Source organism: Amphiura filiformis, chromosome 9 (assembly GCF_039555335.1).
Source record: "Amphiura filiformis chromosome 9, Afil_fr2py, whole genome shotgun sequence".
Classification (NCBI taxonomy): domain Eukaryota; kingdom Metazoa; phylum Echinodermata; class Ophiuroidea; order Amphilepidida; family Amphiuridae; genus Amphiura; species Amphiura filiformis.
Window position 1 is genome coordinate 45,119,985 of NC_092636.1, and position 18,027 is coordinate 45,138,011.

At 38.8% G+C, this 18,027-nt stretch overlaps 1 protein-coding gene across 1 annotated transcript in view; it reads left to right on the forward strand.

The window, feature by feature from the left end:
* Nucleotides 1-1,490: 1,490 nt before the first annotated feature.
* Nucleotides 1,491-18,027, forward strand: part of LOC140161049 (extracellular matrix protein 3-like) — a 182,683-nt gene continuing 166,146 nt past the window's right edge. Inside the window, 3 exon segments of the mRNA XM_072184430.1 lie at nt 1,491-4,262; nt 4,264-4,696; nt 4,699-7,089. Of these exon segments, the coding sequence (XP_072040531.1) occupies nt 1,842-4,262; nt 4,264-4,696; nt 4,699-7,089 (5,245 nt within the window). The 5' untranslated portion in view covers nt 1,491-1,841.

The window sequence follows — 18,027 nt, forward strand, 5'->3', positions numbered from 1 at the left end:
CCGTACCCCCCGGCCCCCATACACATGGGATTAGTGCAGTCCTTTCTTTTAACCCAAAGGCTGACAGTAAAATTCTTCACTTTGTTGGGAGTCGCCTTCTTTTCACTGTTCTTTATTAATCTTTAAATCTGTTTTTCACTTCTCTTTCCTTATAGGCCTACTTATAATACCGTAAACGTTCGCTATAATGGCGCACCTAGACTCCTTTGCCTTGGGGTACATTTCATGTACAAAATAGAGAGCTCCCTCCTCTAAAAATCCCTACAAGAATTTAGGGTACGTGCCCTTATTTACTGGTGGGATTTTTATGGGAAGGCACTTTTAGTTAGTATCTAAAATCCCAGGTATGTCAAGGGAGCCCATAGCGCCATTAGGCGAACGTTTACGGTAGGTCAGCATCCCATCAGGACCTGAGTGTGTCTCAAAAAACAAACAAACAAATCAGACGGAAAACGACGTTACAAACACCAAAACAACAAACAAAAGTTACGTTGCAGTGGGTTTTCAAATTTTGTTAAAAACTCAAAAACAACATGGAAAGCAAACTTGAGCGATTAAATTAGAAACATCCACAGCAAATTAGATTAATAATAAAATCAATATACGGTAAAATACCAATCTGTAAAAGTTGATCATAGCTACTGTGGTTGCAATTATCAATACACTCTTTTATTTATTATTAATTATTTGCATGAATAATGTAAAGCGTTTTATCCTAAAATATATATTTTTGGCTGTATCTATAACCTGGTATACCGGTAGCTTTTCATTGCTTTGTGTATTATGGTCATTCCAATATTAGTCTGTTTCGTGCGCGTTATACCTGCACATGCATGTAAAAACGAACAAGATCAGAATATTATTATTACACGGGTCTTACGAATTACGATTCGGCCATTCTTTTGATTGGCATGCTTCATTAATTCTTGTCAAGTACTGTTTTTGATAGCACTTGAAAGTGTACCGGTATACGGCAAATGGGCATGACAGAAAGCTGTTTCATTGGGATTTAAGATCAACTCTATGACTCGTATCAAGTTAAAACAAATCTATTTCCAGTGTCTAGCAACAACATAACAAACAGAAAACCATACTTCCAACAAAATAACTGTTGATTATCAATTTGGTAAACCGCTTCTTCCTAAAATGCTGCCTTATTTTGTTATTTTCCTATTGTTCGGTAATACTTTGGGCAGCTCAACTTTTCCTGTTTCAACAATGATGAATGGTAAAACTTAGTGTGTGGGTGTGTCTGGTGTTAGAGAAACTTTTAGAGTCGTTTATTGGATGAGACCAGCTAGTCACTGTATTTAACCACGCCCATTATTCCTAATATGGCTGGCGAAATTCTAAGCACTGCTATATAATCAATCCGCGACTTGAAAAGATAATCCACACGGGCGTACTTATGTGAGTGAATTTCAATTAATTGACGATACAAATTCACTGCAGCACAAATTCTGAATATCATCATGATTAATATAGAAAACGAAAAATACTCGAAGTACTTTTAACAAGTTCGTAATTTCAATCATTGAAATTAAAAAGTTGTTATCGGCGGATTGATATTCATTTAGACGATTAGCACTAGCCCAGTGCGCTCTATAGTGTTTTGATAATTCACGTTGACTGCAAATTATCACTGAGCCCATGAGCCATTGATCTGATAGCACGGGGAGGTGCAGGGTACTGCAAACAGTGTGTGTGGAGTGTTGTATTTATATGGTGGAACTTTAAACTGTGTTGCTGTTTTATAAGAACTTTGGACACAACTTTGGTTGCTATTTTCTGCTGCAAAGCAATATTAGAGCAACCGCTCTTTTGATAGAGCTTTTAGCACCATGGAATCAAGAACTCTAATAGTTTGCCTGTTAGCAGGCGTATGTGGGCTTGTATCGAGTCAAGGAGGAGGAAATGTTCCCATTGATTTTCAAGGAGATCCGCGCGGAGATGGTGGACAAGGCGCTGGACATGGTGGACAAGGCCAAGGGGGACAATTCCCCGATTTTTTCAATTTTCAAGATTTTGACTTCAATTTAGCTACAGCAGATATTCAAGTTGATATTGGACTACCCCCTGACACCAGAGGTGATTCGACAACTGGAGGTGCTGTGGCTGCTGGTGGCGGTCAACGTGGTACCACATTTGTGCACAACAACCAAGGTGGTGCTGGAGGACTCTTCCTAACTGGACCCTATGAACCAGCTGAGGTGGCTAGCCAAGTTATCAGAAGAAATCCAGGAATCAATGTACCATTTGGAAGGGAAAAAGTTATCGATCCTATCTCAGAGCTTAATTTGTATGTCAGGGAAGGCGATCGATGTGTAGTTACCGTTCTTCATAATGATCCTCTTTCTCAGGTACCAGGTCGTGTCTATCCTATCTCCTTTCCATGTGATTTTGCTCCAGGTGAGGTTAAGTATGTCCACTTCGGATCCAGATCTCCACAGAGAGATCGTGTACTCATGCAAGTCAGATACGATACCGAGACGGACACGTATATCATACCCTTCATGATGAATGTCAATGTTCAATCCACTCAGCTCGAGATCGTTACCAGAAACCAACCACTTATCGTTGAAAATTTGATGGGCAGAAGTGATGTTATTGATCAAAGAAAATTGGAGTTCTATTATGATCCTAACCGTAATTTATGTAAAGTTACTGTTTTGAATGCCAACAGCGGCTTGCCACGTTATGGACGTGTATTGAACGCCAACGAGTATGGACAGATGGTCGACTGCGAAGATTTCTTGGCTTCCAACATCCAGTACGAGCATAGAGCCCTGACCGACTCTCCAAGAGCAGATTATATTCCAATGGTCGTTGAACTTACAGATCTTGAAGGTAATCTCATCAAGCAAGAATACTTCCAAGTAATGGTTCGCATCAATGCTGGAGCAGAAAATACCCCACCTATGCCATCATTGACTGCCATGATGATACTCGAAGTCGACCAGTTTGTTATGACCGCTATTACTCCAGAAATCCTGGCTGCAGAAGATACCGAGACCAATCCTGATGCTCTGATCTTCAACATTACAACTCCACTGGGACCAGGAGAGGGTTACATTGTAAGCACCGATGATCGTAGCCTGCCCCTCTCATCTTTCTCGCAACGTGATGTCCGTGAACTCAAGATCGCATATGTTCCTCCAGCTGAAGATTCCGATGTTCAACGCTACTTCCAAATTGAGCTTGAAGTTGTTGATGCCGAGCTAGCTACATCAGAACCATTTGCTTTGATGGTCACTGTCAAGCCTAAAAATACAATGGCTCCAGTGGCAACAAGAAACACCGGTATTTCATTGTTTGAAGGACAGTCCCGCCCACTTCTTAACTTCCAAAACTTGGAGATTTCAGATGAAGACAACTTGAGAGATGTGATTATTGCTCCAATCAATGGACTGCGTCATGGACAATTGAGAGTCCGCGGATTCCCACAGAAATTCTTCACTATTGATGATCTTTTAGCAGGTGTCGTGACCTACCATCATGATGGCTCAGATACATACAGTGATAACATCATCTTCAGGATGACCGGCGGCAGTAATGAAGTTGAATTCTTGTTCATTGTGACAATCGCTCCTCTCGATGATGAACCACCAATTGTTGATGTCAACACCGGTCTTCTGATCAACAAAGGTGACCTCACTCTCATCAGCCAATTTGTCCTAAGTGCCACAGACATTGATTCAGATGATTCTACCATCATGTTTATGCTGGAGCCTCCGTTCTCAAACCAAGGCGACTTTGTGATCCGACAACTTGATCCACCTGTAGATCCACAAAACTGGCGTCAAATTGGTGGCTTCTATGAGCAAACCGTCACTGAATGGCTTCTGGATGACATCTTGAACAACCGCTTGTACTACCGCCATAATGGAGTTCACAGCACTGATGTCGTAATGGATAGGATGCTCTTCCGAGTTGCTGACAAGTCTGACCCACCAAACGTCTCTGCTGCTGAAGAATTTGTCGTTAAGATCATGCCAGTAGATGACCAACCACCTTACCTGTACCCAGGCACAACTCTTGAAATGTCTGTTGATGAATTCCAACTCACCGAAGTCTTGAAGAAGCAACTTCGCTACACCGATCTGGATAGTGATGATCGTGAACTCGTATACACAATCACCATGCCACCTTTTGACATCGATCCTCAATCACCACTACCAGCTGGTCAAATCGTATTGACTGAAGATCCAAGCACTCCAATCACCCAGTTCAAACAGTCTCAGATCAACCATCTGAAGATCGGCGTATCAGCCACCCAGCATTGAGCTTGGCATCACATCCAGAGTCATCCAATTTGTGTATGCTGTTAGTGATCCAGCAGGTAACATCGTATCAGGCCAGAGGTTCAGTATCTACTTGAGACCAGTCGACAACAAACCACCACAAGTAACCAATCCCGGTTTCTCTGTATATGAACGCAACAAGGTGACCATAGATCCAACCATCCTTGATGCAACCGACGAAGACACCGAAAATTCCGATATCTCATTTGTAGTTATACAATCACCCGCCCAAGGTACGCTCGATCTTGATGGAATTCCAATGCAACCAGGCGATAGGTTCAATCTTGACGATATCGCAACTAACCGCATCGAGTATGTTAACAGTGGTGCTGAGATGGACAATGACGTTATTGAACTAGAATTGACCGATGGCATTCATATTGTACCTGTCACCATCTCGTCGATGTCAGACCAATTGATGATGAAGCACCAACTCTTGATCTGCCTCCTGGTACTCTTGGATCTTTCTTGGAAGTCCCTGAAGATTCTTCCAGTCTTATCACCTCCAACATCCTGAGTGCTTCCGATCCAGACACTGAAGATCTCCGACTTACTTTTATCTTGGATAGACCACCAAGTGAGGGCGTTATTGAGAATAATGGATTCCCTGTGCAGCGATTCACCCAACAAGACATTGTTAATGGGTACATCCGATACCGTCACATCGGAGGTGAAATTGGTTTGGTGAAGAGAGATGACTCGTTTAATCTGACTTTGTCAGATATGTCTGATGAATGGATCCGTGGTGGTAACCGCATCACTCAAGTCGAAGTGTTTGTAACCATCCTTCCAGTTGATAACAGAGCACCAGAGGTCACCATTGGAGACCAATATTATGTTGATGAAGGAGAGAAGAGTACCATCAACCTGAACCACCTATCAGCAACCGACTTGGACACCAATGATGATGACATCATGTGTACAGTCATTGTTCAACCAACGCAAGGTTACTTGGAAAACATTTCACCTGCTCCAGGCTCGGAAAAATCTCGTGCTGGAATCCCAATCACTGCTTTCTCCGTCAAAGATCTTCGTCTGAACCACCTCAACTATGTGCAGAGTATCAGAGAGGGTGTAGAGCCAGAAGACGACCAGTTTACCGTGTACTGCTCTGATGGTATCAACCGATCACCAAACCATTTCTTCCCAATCAACATCATCCCAACCAATGATGAACCACCACAGATGTTCTACAGAGAATGGACTGTTGATGAGGGAGCAGAATTGAACATTGACACTCCAATCCTGAATGCTATTGACAATGATATTCCTCAAGATGAGCTTCATTTCTACATCATCACTCCACCTAAGTATGGTACTATCATCCAAAGACGTCCAGATGGAGATGTACCAGTCCTTAACTTCACTCTTACGCAGATCCAAAATGGCAATGATATCGTGTATAAGCATGATGACTCTGAGACTACTGAAGATTCAGTGAAGATCCTGCTTACTGATGGTACTCATGAAGTCACTGAAGAAATCCCCATCTACATTCTGCAGAGAGATGATGAGACTCCACGTGTCACTATCAATGATGGACTTGATCTTGAAATTGGCGAGATGGAGATCATCACCAACCGCATCTTGAAAGCTACTGATCTCGATTCTCCTGATTCCAACTTGACCTTCACCATCAGGTTTGGACCAAGGTATGGTTTGCTTCAACGTCTCGACAAGTTCTCTGGCAACCCAATTGAGAACATAACAGTCGGCATGAACTTCACACAATGGGAAATTGATAACCAGCGCATCAAGTACACACACACCAGCAACGAAGGTGGACGCGATCTTATCAAATTTGATGTGACTGATGGAGAGAACCCACTCATCGATCGCTATTTCTATGTGACCGTCGACCATATCGATAATGTGTACCCAGATGTCATCAATGCAGGTGTTACTCTTCAGGAACATGGCCGTGTGACTCTCACCACCGATACCATCAGCACCAGTGATTTGAACAGTCCAGATGAAGATCTTCTCTTCACCATCACTGAATCACCAAACAAAGGACATCTTGAGCTTACAGACAACCCTGGCGTACCAATCACATCTTTCACTCAACTACAATTGGCTGGAAACAAAATTGTTTACGTACACACCAGTACCGATGAGATGAAAATGGACAGCTTCCAGTTCCAAGTCACAGATGGTTTCAACACTGTTGTCCGTACCTTCCGTATTTCACTCAGCGAAGTTGATAACAAGCTTCCAGCAGTTACCTACACAAGTCTCGCACTCAAAGAGGGCGCCAACAAACTGATTACTCCATTTGAGCTCCGCATTGATGATCGCGATACTGATGATAGCCTCTTGAAGTTCACCATCACCCAGCTTCCTCTCCACGGAAACATCCTTCTCAACAAGACCCAGCTTGTCACAATGTTCACCATGTCTGATCTATACAACAACCTCATCAGCTACCAACACGACGGCACCGAAACCGGAGACGACAGTTTCTCTTTCATCATCTCCGACGGCACCCACAACGACTTCATCGTCATGCCCAACACCGACAACCCCACACGCAAACCCCAGAAAATGCGCATTGAAATCGTCCCAGTAGACAATGGTGTTCCACAAATCGTCGTCAACCGATGGGCTCCAACTCTGAATTTGCTGCCATCTGGAAACCAAGGTTTTGTGATCACCAACAAGTTCTTGAGAGCTGAGGATCGGGATAGCGAGGATTCGGACTTGGTGTACGTCATCACGACCCCACCCAGATTTGGATACCTGATGAACATCCTCAATGGAAACATCAGCATCTCTAACTTTACTCAAGGTAAGAAAAATGAAATATTTTCTATTTTCTAAAATTAAATTAAAAACAAATTTGGAAAAATGTTAATGTTGATCCTTAAAGCTCTAAAGTGTACAACTTTCGATGAGCAACATTTGTTTTATTTTGAATGAGTTATAAAGATTTCAACTTGATGGTTGTAAATTATATAATTGATCAACTCATTTTTCCAAATTTGCTTGAATGTTGATTTAACATGTTGTTCTACAGTATAAGCATTGAAACAAAATGTAAAACTGGATATTAATCATTATTTATTTCAAATTCATATAATTATTGAAGTAAAATATTTTAAGCTCGTTATTTTTGTTTGGCGGTTTGGCCTAAGCTTGTTATTTGCGTTTGCCGGAAGTTGAATGTCTACACGATTCTATCCTGTGATATAAACAATAACACAAAGTTCTTTGATTAATAATTTGTGTTACTAAATTCATCATGGTACATAAAATACAGCCTGGAAGTATTCCAAGTACACCTGATAAATTTTTTACCCTTTAATAGAAGCCAAAAGTTCAAAATCTAGTTGAGTGCAAAGTCCAAATCATTATTATTTATCAAATGAATTTATAAGACAAACACTGCTGTGATTGATAGAATCTACAAAACCAGGAACCAAAAAAAATCTGTGAAAGGTTATTTGGGTTATGTTTGTTTAACATACTTTTCCAGATAACTTAGACTATATTTTACAATTTGCAAGTGCTCAGTGTAATCTCAATGACTGACATTATGATAGAACCTTTTGGACTAAGTATTTTTTGTCAGCGTAGACCCTATCAGTGAACACTAGAAAAGAAAAGACATTTTAGACAGTTTCATTTCATGCTGTCAATGTTAATTTTATGATACTTGCAGTGATTTCAGGTGTTATTTTATGATGAACTTGCAGTGTTTTCTGGTGTTATTTTATGATACTTGCAGTGTTTTCAGGTGTTATTTTATGATACTTGCAGTGATTTCAGGTGTTATCGCTATCATGGTACTTTTATGATTCAAACAGTTCATTATTAGCTATGTAAATCAATTCAAATCAAATCAAATCAAATCTGTCTAAACATGCTAAATAAGGGATGGGATACCATTGAGATAGAGTAATCGCTGGTCAGTGAACAACAGAAGAAATTTCCAAAAGTTTGTTTCAATGCATTATCACTTTAAATTTTATGTATGATATTACTAACCATGTTTTAACCATGTTTTACCAGTTAATCACTGTACTAACACAACATTGTTTAACACACTACTGTCTAAATAGGGGATGGGATAGTATTCAGATAGAGCGATCAAATTTCACAGTTCTTTGTTATTTTTGGAAGAATTCGCCCCTGTACACCTGCTGCGACCCAAATTGAGTGCTGAGGCTGGTTCTATCCACATACTCTACTGCATACAGCCAGCTGACCAGCTGATAAAGCCCACCTCTAATTGTCCACACCATGACCTGGTGATGGTGTTATATGGGTACAATGTGGTATTTAGATTCTGGAGAAAAATTAGGCAAAGTACTGATTGTAGATTGACCCTGGCCCTGACCATAAATGACCCATTTCTTGTAATGTAACACAACAGTTTAAAATGTTCATGCTGTTCCAGATTTGAAACAAATTTGCAACAAATCTCCAGGACAAATCTACCAATTATACTAGTTCAATTCTGTCTGAATTGTTTTTTGCTGTACATAAATGTACACTGTCATGAATTGATTAACTTGACTCTGATTTTGGAAAGATAAGGCGAAAGATTTTTTTGTCTTTTTATTTTGCTGGACCTGTATGTAGTACTATATGGCTGTATTAATACTGGTACATGCATATGAACCAAATTTCTCGCAATGCATGGCTGCTTTTGTTTCTGAACACAAGCTAATTACGGAGGTCATAGCTTTGTAGAAAAAAGGTCAAAAGATGCATGTGGGCTTCTTAATGAACTTCAGTGCATAGGACCGGAAGTATTTAGTTCTTTTCAATTGTAGCTCCAACAAAAAGAAATATAATTGTGGTTTGAAGTATGTGCATAGTAGAGGTACATATGCATCTGTTGAGGGATAAAAGTAATGATTAATAAATCATATATAAATAATCATTTCATCCAATGGTTTTGTCATAATCAGGTTCATGTACTTTGCTTTCTTCATTGTATTTTTTGGTAAAAAATTGTGGGTAAAAGTGGTCTAATATGAGCTTTTAATGTGTTGCTTTGGTGGCTAGGTTTTGGTCCACCTTCTTTTCGCTGACTTTTTCATTGCCTTAGGAAGTTAGTATCATAGTGTACCTACCATACATTTATATGAATTATGATTTATGCTTTGCCCCCATGCCCAGCCCATACATCCCACATTCTATGTGATGAGATACTTAGTTGTGCATAGGATGTGACCCCTGGGGATGTGACAAGAAATGGTACAATGAACTGCATGGTATTTTGCAGATTCTAGAAAGATTTTTGGTACACATAAATTTTAAAAAATGCTTTAAAAGCCTTAGGATCTATTCGGATAGGGGTTGGATACTAGGGGTTGTGAACTTGTGAGGGAGACTAAACCCAAAATTGATGAGGTTACAAAGTAAATTTAGTTTGCATGACTTTTTGCATTTACGTCTTTTTGAATTATTTCACTATGAAAGTAGGCATGAGATTTTCTAAGTAAATTGGGATATTTTATGGGACAAAACTGGTTTACTTGGTACTTTGCACAGATTCTAGAAAGATGGACACTCAATTAAAGCCAATCTATTCCGATATTGCACTAGTAAACTAACTTATAAATGCAAGTTGAACTACTAAGTTGCAACTACTAGTAGTAGTAGTAGCAGTCATGCCGACTTTATAATGCAAAGCGTACATTTCTTTACATAAAATAGTTTGCAAACTTTGTTAAGTGTACACAGACTACCAACTCAAGTGGTCACCTCTCACATACATTAAATATAATACAATTCATACAATGTAAAAAATTTGCAATGCTAATGATCCAGAAAATGAGCAGTGTACTGCATCTTGAATAAATCACCATCACAAGACTTTGTACAAAAAATCAGGCCTGAAACCATAGTAAAACACTGTATGGGCATGAATAAAATTTTGTATTTTTCCTGCTTTTTCTAAATCTAATCACTTTTGAGACTATAATAGCACTTGTGTTTTGCTCACTTTAGGCCAAAAAATTGTTGTGTTGCCCTCAGCGATGGAAGAAAATCAAGAAAATCAGCCGACCGACCCAACTTTCCCCTGCTTTTCCCACTTGAGGGCAACACTAACACAATTTTTTTTTTTTTTTTTATGTACCTGACCTGTACTCAAAACATCTGCAATGAATAGTAAATATTTGAAAACAATAAAGTTTGATTGTCTATGTGGGAAAAATAGGCCATGGAAATGTAAAACTGATGGGAAAATTTTAGGATTTGAAGGGAAATTTAAAAATGGGGAAAGAAAAATTGTGCTTCCCCATGTAAGAAATTTAGAAATTATGTTGATATCTTTGAGTGACATTTGGCTGATCTTCATGGGAAATAAACATTATTTTTTTAGTCCTTGGCTTAAGATTAAAATAAAAGAGCAAACCTGCAGCAAAATAAAGACCATTTCAAATTTTACTGCCTACAATTCTGATTTAGTCTTTGTGAACTATTTTGTTGGCACACATGTCAGTTGCGTGTCGGTTGTGTGGCGCAGTGATTTTATTGGTTGATCGGGGTGATAGGTTGTCATAATACGTTTGCTTAGCTCGAGGTTTCTGAGGGGTGTGGACCGAATGTAGAGTAGAGAATTGAGCTGGGTCATGACCAGCAACAACCACATCTAGGGGTTCAAGTTGAAATGATTTGCTTTACTTTGGATTAAGAGGAAAAATATATGTTGGAATTTACATACATAAAAGAACACAGATAGACATATCAAACTTTGAAAATGTAAAGCACCGGAGGAAAACGTGATTGTGGTATTCACAGCTGCAATTGTGTTTGTTTTTTGTGTTTTTGGTGAAATTGCATTTAAAACGTTTTTTTAAACAAAAATTAAGAAATTTTAGATAGTATTGACTGTCTGAGAGGTAGGAAAGAATAGTCCATGTTCAGGGCCCCCTTGGAGATCAGTACCAGTTACAGGAGGGGCTACCCTGGTTAAACAAAGATTAAATAAATAAATATTACTTACTCTAAATTTTCCGGTATCAACCTGAATAACAAGTAATTTAGGGTCTACTTCTTTTATTAAACTAATATGTAAAAGTCTTTTTACTTAGTTCTATATAGGCTAAATGTTCACAGTCTTGTTTGGAGTAGTAGCAATTTGAAGATCATAGGCTCAAACAAGGAAATGTAATAAGCCTCGCTGTTGTAAGAATCATGACAATAACCATCTTGTTCTGTGTCATAATATCAAAATGAGCATTGTTAATTAAAATTAATTAGAGCAATTATAATAATGAACACATGATAAGTACATTTGGATGTTACTGTTTTAGTGAAGTGCATTACAACTTATACATTGTAGTCCAGACATGACTTTACAATAAATATCTACCAGCTGAACCAAATGGGTCATTCATTCTGCAAAAATAAACATTTGCTGGTCTGGACTCACACCAAATGTGTTGGACATGGCAGTGACCTTTACCATGTGACATATTAGGAATGGGAAATACACAAGTATTTAAATATTTATACAGTGCCAAAGAGTGACAATTATTATGTAAACACTAATGCTGTAATAATATAGTCTGCCTTGGACTTCAACCACTTGAGTTTAGGTTTAGGTCAACATGTCTCTCCCATAAAGAATAGGCAAGAATTATTTGAAGTAAATTTTGGTAAAATAATTATGATAAAAGTATTGCAAAAATGTGCTGGACGTTGTTATGTAACCCTGGAATTACGGAAAATTTTGAGCCTCATAACTGCTAAATTGTTGGTATAAAGTATATAAAAGTATAAGTTTACATATTGGCAAAGACACAGATGAGATAAAATATCCCGCTATACCCAGGCCAGTAACCAGGAGGGGTGAGGGGGGTGAGGATTGACCCCCAAATCGTGAAAAGGCCAAAAAGGTTTTTTTTATACCCAAAATGTCCCATTTGCGAGTGTAGCAAGCAAAAAATATTGATTTTTTAGCCCTTTTTGGTCACAAAAGGTCCAAAGGTTGAAAAAATGTCCACGTTTTAAAATCTGTCCCCAGTCCACTTGTTCAAAATCCGCCCCCAGTCCACTTGTTCAAAATCAGCCCCTGCCCAAAATAAATCCTTGTTATGGGCCTGGCTATAGGGTAGATTCCCACAATTTATCTTATTTGGTTCATAGTACTTGTAGTAGGCCCACGAGTCTACCCATACAATTATCTCTCTGTTATTTTATTTGATTACTTTTAATGACAACCCCATCGCTTCAGACCAGTGCTTCTGTAGTGGGTGTTTTGTTCCTTCGGTAAGACATAAACCTGCCGACCTCGTTGTGAACTTTGAGCGTGATGTTTGACGGAAAGAAGCCAAGTAGAACCCCCATAATTTGTATTTGTTCACTTAGCTTGTCAAGTTTCAATCATTTGCAGGATTCACACCACATTTAGTACATTATATGGTTCAATTCAAAGACAAACTAGAGATAATTTAAACTCACAGAGCGCAGACAATCAAAGGCATGTAACCCTTTAATGGCCGTTTGACCTGACCTTTGACCTTAATGTTTCCCAAATCACGAGGTTTGTTGTCACTGAAATTACAGACAATGAAATTACGGTATAAGATTTGACCCCAGATAACCTTTGACCTGACCCTTGCAAAGTGTTCCAACATATTCCCCCTGATCATTAAGTTTGTTGTCACCGAGTTTGAGCCTCGTACCCCTTACAGATGTCCACAAAATGCATTTCTAAAATTTGACCTTTGACCTGACCCCTGCAAAATGTTCCCCTTGTCATGAGATTTGTTGTCACTGAGTTTGAGCCCCATACCCCTTACAGATGTCCAGAAAAGGAAATTATAAGATTTGACCCCAGATAACCTTTGACCTGACCCCTGCAAAGTGTTCCAAAATATGCCCCTGGTCATTAAGTTTGTTGTCACAGAGTTTGAGTCCTGTACCCATTACAGATGTACAGAAAATGCATTTCTTAAATTTGACCTCTGCATGACCTTTGACCTGACCCTGTAAAATGTTCCCCTGATCATGAGATTTATTGCCACTGAGTTTGAAGCCCATACCCCTTACGGATGTTGAGATAATGCATTTGTAAGATTTTACCCCCTTAATGACCTTTGACCCCGATTCTTTGTACAACTTTTAGACACTGGCTAAAGGCGATGCAGGTATGCAAGTGACGACATTGTGTTATGTAATTTGTGGAAGAAGAAGCATTTTTAGTGAAAATCGCATTTTGGCCATAATGACCTTTGGATGACCTTTGACCCCGAGTTGGTCATGTAACATTTGTGCCCCCACCCAATGGTCCTTGTGACCAAATATGGTCACATTGGCTTAAAGCATATGGCTACGATGGCTCGTTAAAAGTTTGACAGAAGAAAGAAAGAAAGAAAGAAAGAACTAGTGGCAAATGGTGGTCATAGACCACAAACCTAGCTGGGGCATGTTGGTGTTGTGGATGTATCTGACCCCTGCAAAATGTTCCAAAAATGTTCCCCTGGTCATGAGGGTTGTTGTCACCGAGTTTGAGTCCCGTATTCCTTACAGATGTCCAGAAAATGCAATTTTGAGATTTGACCCCAGATGACCTTTGACCTGACCCCTGCAAAATGTTCCCCTGATCATGAGATTTGTTGTCACAGAGTTTGGGCCCAATACCCCTTACAGATATCCAGAAAATGAAATGATAAGATTTGACCCCAGATAACCTTTGACCTGACCCCTGCAAAGTGTTCCAAAATGTCCCCCTGATCATTAGGTTTGTTGTCACCAAGTCTGAGCCCTGTACCCCTTACAGATGTCCAGGAAATTCATTTCTAAAGTTTGACCTCTGCTTGACCTTTGACCTGACTCGTGCAAATTGTTCCCCTGGTCATGAGATTTGTTGTCACTGCGTTTGAGCCCCATACCCTTACAGATGTCCAGATAATGCAATTGTAAGATTTTGCCCCTTTAATGACCTTTGACCCCAATTCTGTATGCAAGTTCTAGGCGTGGGGTATAGCCGATGCATATATGCAAATGACATCATTGTACTATATAATATGTGGCAGAAGAAACATTTTGAAGGTATTTGGTTAAATACAGGAAATGCCCCTTAATGACCATTTACCCCAATTCTGTTTAGACCCTATGGGCACTGGATATATCCGATACATATGTGCAAGTTACGTAATTGTAGGGTGTAACATGTAGGAGGAGAATCATTTTGAAATTTATTGCCAGAAAGAAGAAAGTTTGACCTCTGCATGACCTTTGACCTGACCCCATAAAAATGTTCCCTGGTCATGAAATTTATTGTAACCGAGTTTGAGCCCCATACCCCCTACAGATGTCCAGATAATGCAATTGTAAGATTTTACCCCCTTAACGACCTTTGACCCCAATTCTGTGTACAAGTTATAGGCGTGTGGTATAGCCGATGCATATATGCAAATTACGTCATTGTGCTATTTAATATGTGGCAGAAGAAGCATTTTGAGTTAAATATTTGGTTAAATACCAGAAATGCCCTTTAATGATCTTTGACCCCAATTCTGTTTAGACCCAATGGGCACTGGACATAGTCGATACATATGTGCAAGTTACGTAATTGTAGGGTGTAACATGTAGGAGGAGAAGCATTTTGAAATTTATTGCCAGAAAGAAGAAGAAGAAAGATCGGATAGCAAAACAGTACCTAGCTCGGGGGGTTGAAAACCCCCCAGCTAGGTAAAGAAAGAAAGAACTAGATCTGGTTACAGATCTGGACCTAGCCGGGCCGGAAATGCCAGTCTTAACTTAAAGTTTGACCTTTGATTGGTTATTATGGACATCTCACACCGTTAATGGTGCATCACTGTTTATCCGTCTTCCATAGGCTGAGATACAGCTACTTTTCCGTAATTTTAAACATTTTTTGCAAATTTGACGCTTTGACCTCCTTAATGACCTTTGACCCCAATATAAAAAAAACCTCATATACACCGAGAAAATGCATTGTTACAGTAAAAAATAAAAAAATCTACTATGCTTAGTTATGGAGATAAAAATTCTTGAAGTTATTTAGCTTAAAACCGGAAATGACGTCTAAATGACCTTTGACCAAAAAATAAAAAATACCGTGCATACATCGGGTAACACTAATGCATATGTGAAGTTTATGTCACTCTGGTCTGGTTATGTTTTGAGATTAAAAAAAAAATGAACATATTTGATATTTGATGATTTTGGTTTTTGACCGAAGCGACCCTTAATGACCTTTGATCCCGAAACTGTAGACACCCAAAGACCCTGGTTAGTAGCAATGCATGTGTGCTAATGACAACACTCTGCTATGTAATTTGTAAAAACAGTGATTTTTGAAGATTTTAGCTTTCAGACCGAAATGACCCCTTAATGACCTTTGACCCCTTATCTGTGAACACCCTATAGACACCGACCAAAGTCAAGTCACATGACCTAAGCATGTCACCATCACATGTTATTTGTGGAAGAAGAAGCATTTTAGAGTAAAAATCACATTTTTGCCATTGTGAGCAGGTCAAAGGTCAAATGGAGTTCAATGTCATATCACATGTGGGGACATGGTCAGTGGTGTTTGTGACTAAGTATGGTCAAAATCGGTCAAAGCATAACAGAACTAGGGCGAAACGTGGCAAGTCACGCACGTGTTGCCAGAAGAAGAAAGATCCGATAGCATCACAAGACCTAGCCGGTGTCCCGGCTAGGTAAGAACTGACCAAAAACAGAACACTCGCAAATTGGAAATTTGCGATTGTAAAAAAGGAAACATAAATAGCAACAACAACAAATTTTATGTGATGGGTGGGAACTTCGTAGGGCCTATGCCAAAATGGCTGGGCCTTTGATAATGATTTAGGAAGCGTATGAACTACATTTTGAGAAAGAAGGTTAGCTGTGGCCATTCTCAATATCGTGATATATGTATAGGCCTATATTAAAACATGCTCAGATTCATCCGGTGTGTTTTAAAAATATCTTGAGTATAATGGTGAAAAAAATATATGCATAAAATAGGGCCTGACATTCAAAACCATAGTCTGGTACGTACATACATATTACATGTACTATGTATAGTCAATGCAAATTGCAATATATTTATGAAACTAAAAATCATGCTTTAGTAGCAGGAGGTGAGATGCATGCTGGGATTTGTTTTACTACATGACCTAATGACCTCAGATTATGTCCTTGTGTGAAGTTTTGTCTGCTCTGTAGGTTTGAGAAATTGCTTGATGAATCCATGTCCTCAAATTTAAATGTCCCATTTGATTTCCATTTAGTTTGAGACAGCTCGTACAAAATAATGATCTTCGTTGATGATATATCAACATATTTTGGCCCGATTTTTGTCCCAGAGATCTGTATCATGTAGGCTGTTTTAAATATTGAATCGAAAATTGGAATTGGAAGAAATTGCCAAACTTATGTGAAGAATCGTAAATGATATATCCCTGCCCCAGGTCCATTTGGTTTGAAGATTTGGAAGTAGTGGCCCAGCTGGTACAACAACATTATCAACATTGAAATGTCAACAAACCTGAAGGCCCCAGCATTTCGTACTTGGCTCAGTATGCTGGAACAAACACGCATATAAAACTTGGGATGTATACGTAATTAATTAGTCTTACATGATGCACACACCACTCTTGGTGTAGAGATTCCAATACACTCATCAAGATTTGTTTATGGGTGTGATATAATTAGTGTTAACAAGGCGTGCTGTAATCGACTCTTGTCTTGTCTTCTGTATAAATATACCTGGCGCATGGTCCAGGATCATGGTGGTCTCAGGAGATGAAGCAAAATGCAATTTATAAAAAATGTAGGATTTTCTGCTTTTTAATCTCGGTAAATTTGAAAATGCAAAAATTAGTGTTTTCCTGTGCTACAGTGTTTGTATGTGTATGGGGTGCTCAAGACACATCACCTGGTCATGATAATGGGGAATTGGGGATGCGAGTGAAAGTTCATTAATTTGTGCAAAATTTGATTGTATTAAATGACCCTTAATTTTAATAGATTGAATTTAGATCCAACTCATCTAATGTAGGACGGTTCATTAGGTTCCAAAAATTGGTTTTGTCAAGTGGTTTACTGAGGAAATGATACCAGAATTATGTACAATGTTAAAAGTGTGTGGGCTGCCTCATGGTAGACATAGGAAACCACTGCAGTCTAAAATGGGAAACAATTGACACAATGTTTATTGTTGGCACTGTTTGTTTGTGTCTTGGATGAATGTTTGTGTCGCATAAAGGTCATTGTAGGTAAGAAACAAACAAGGAAACAAATACCATTTTAAATAAAACATTACGGTAATTGTGGTTTTTTTTTAAATGTGAAAGTGACATTGTTTACAAAATGATAAATATATGGTGTATTGTTTCAAGCTAATTTGATATTATTTTGAGTGATTTTTTTTAAAGCAAATTACTAGCTCTTTTGAATTAAATCCCAAACATATTTTATCAGATGACCAGATCTTTGACTCCATTACCCTCTCTGTGGTGTAGCATTTCTGAAATTCAATTGTATTAAAGAATAAGACATCAAATTTAATTAAGGTTAAACTAATTTAGTATACCTGGGCAGCACTGAAATGTAGGCCTATATTATCAAGTAATTGACTACTGACCTGCAATGGGCTGGAAAAACCAAGGACTTCCAAGAGTTTGGTTACAAAAAGACCAAAATATTAGTACTGTATTGGCCATATTGCCCATACCACAAGTAATTTGCATTGTATGATTTGACCAAAAACTTCTATAGCGTTTTC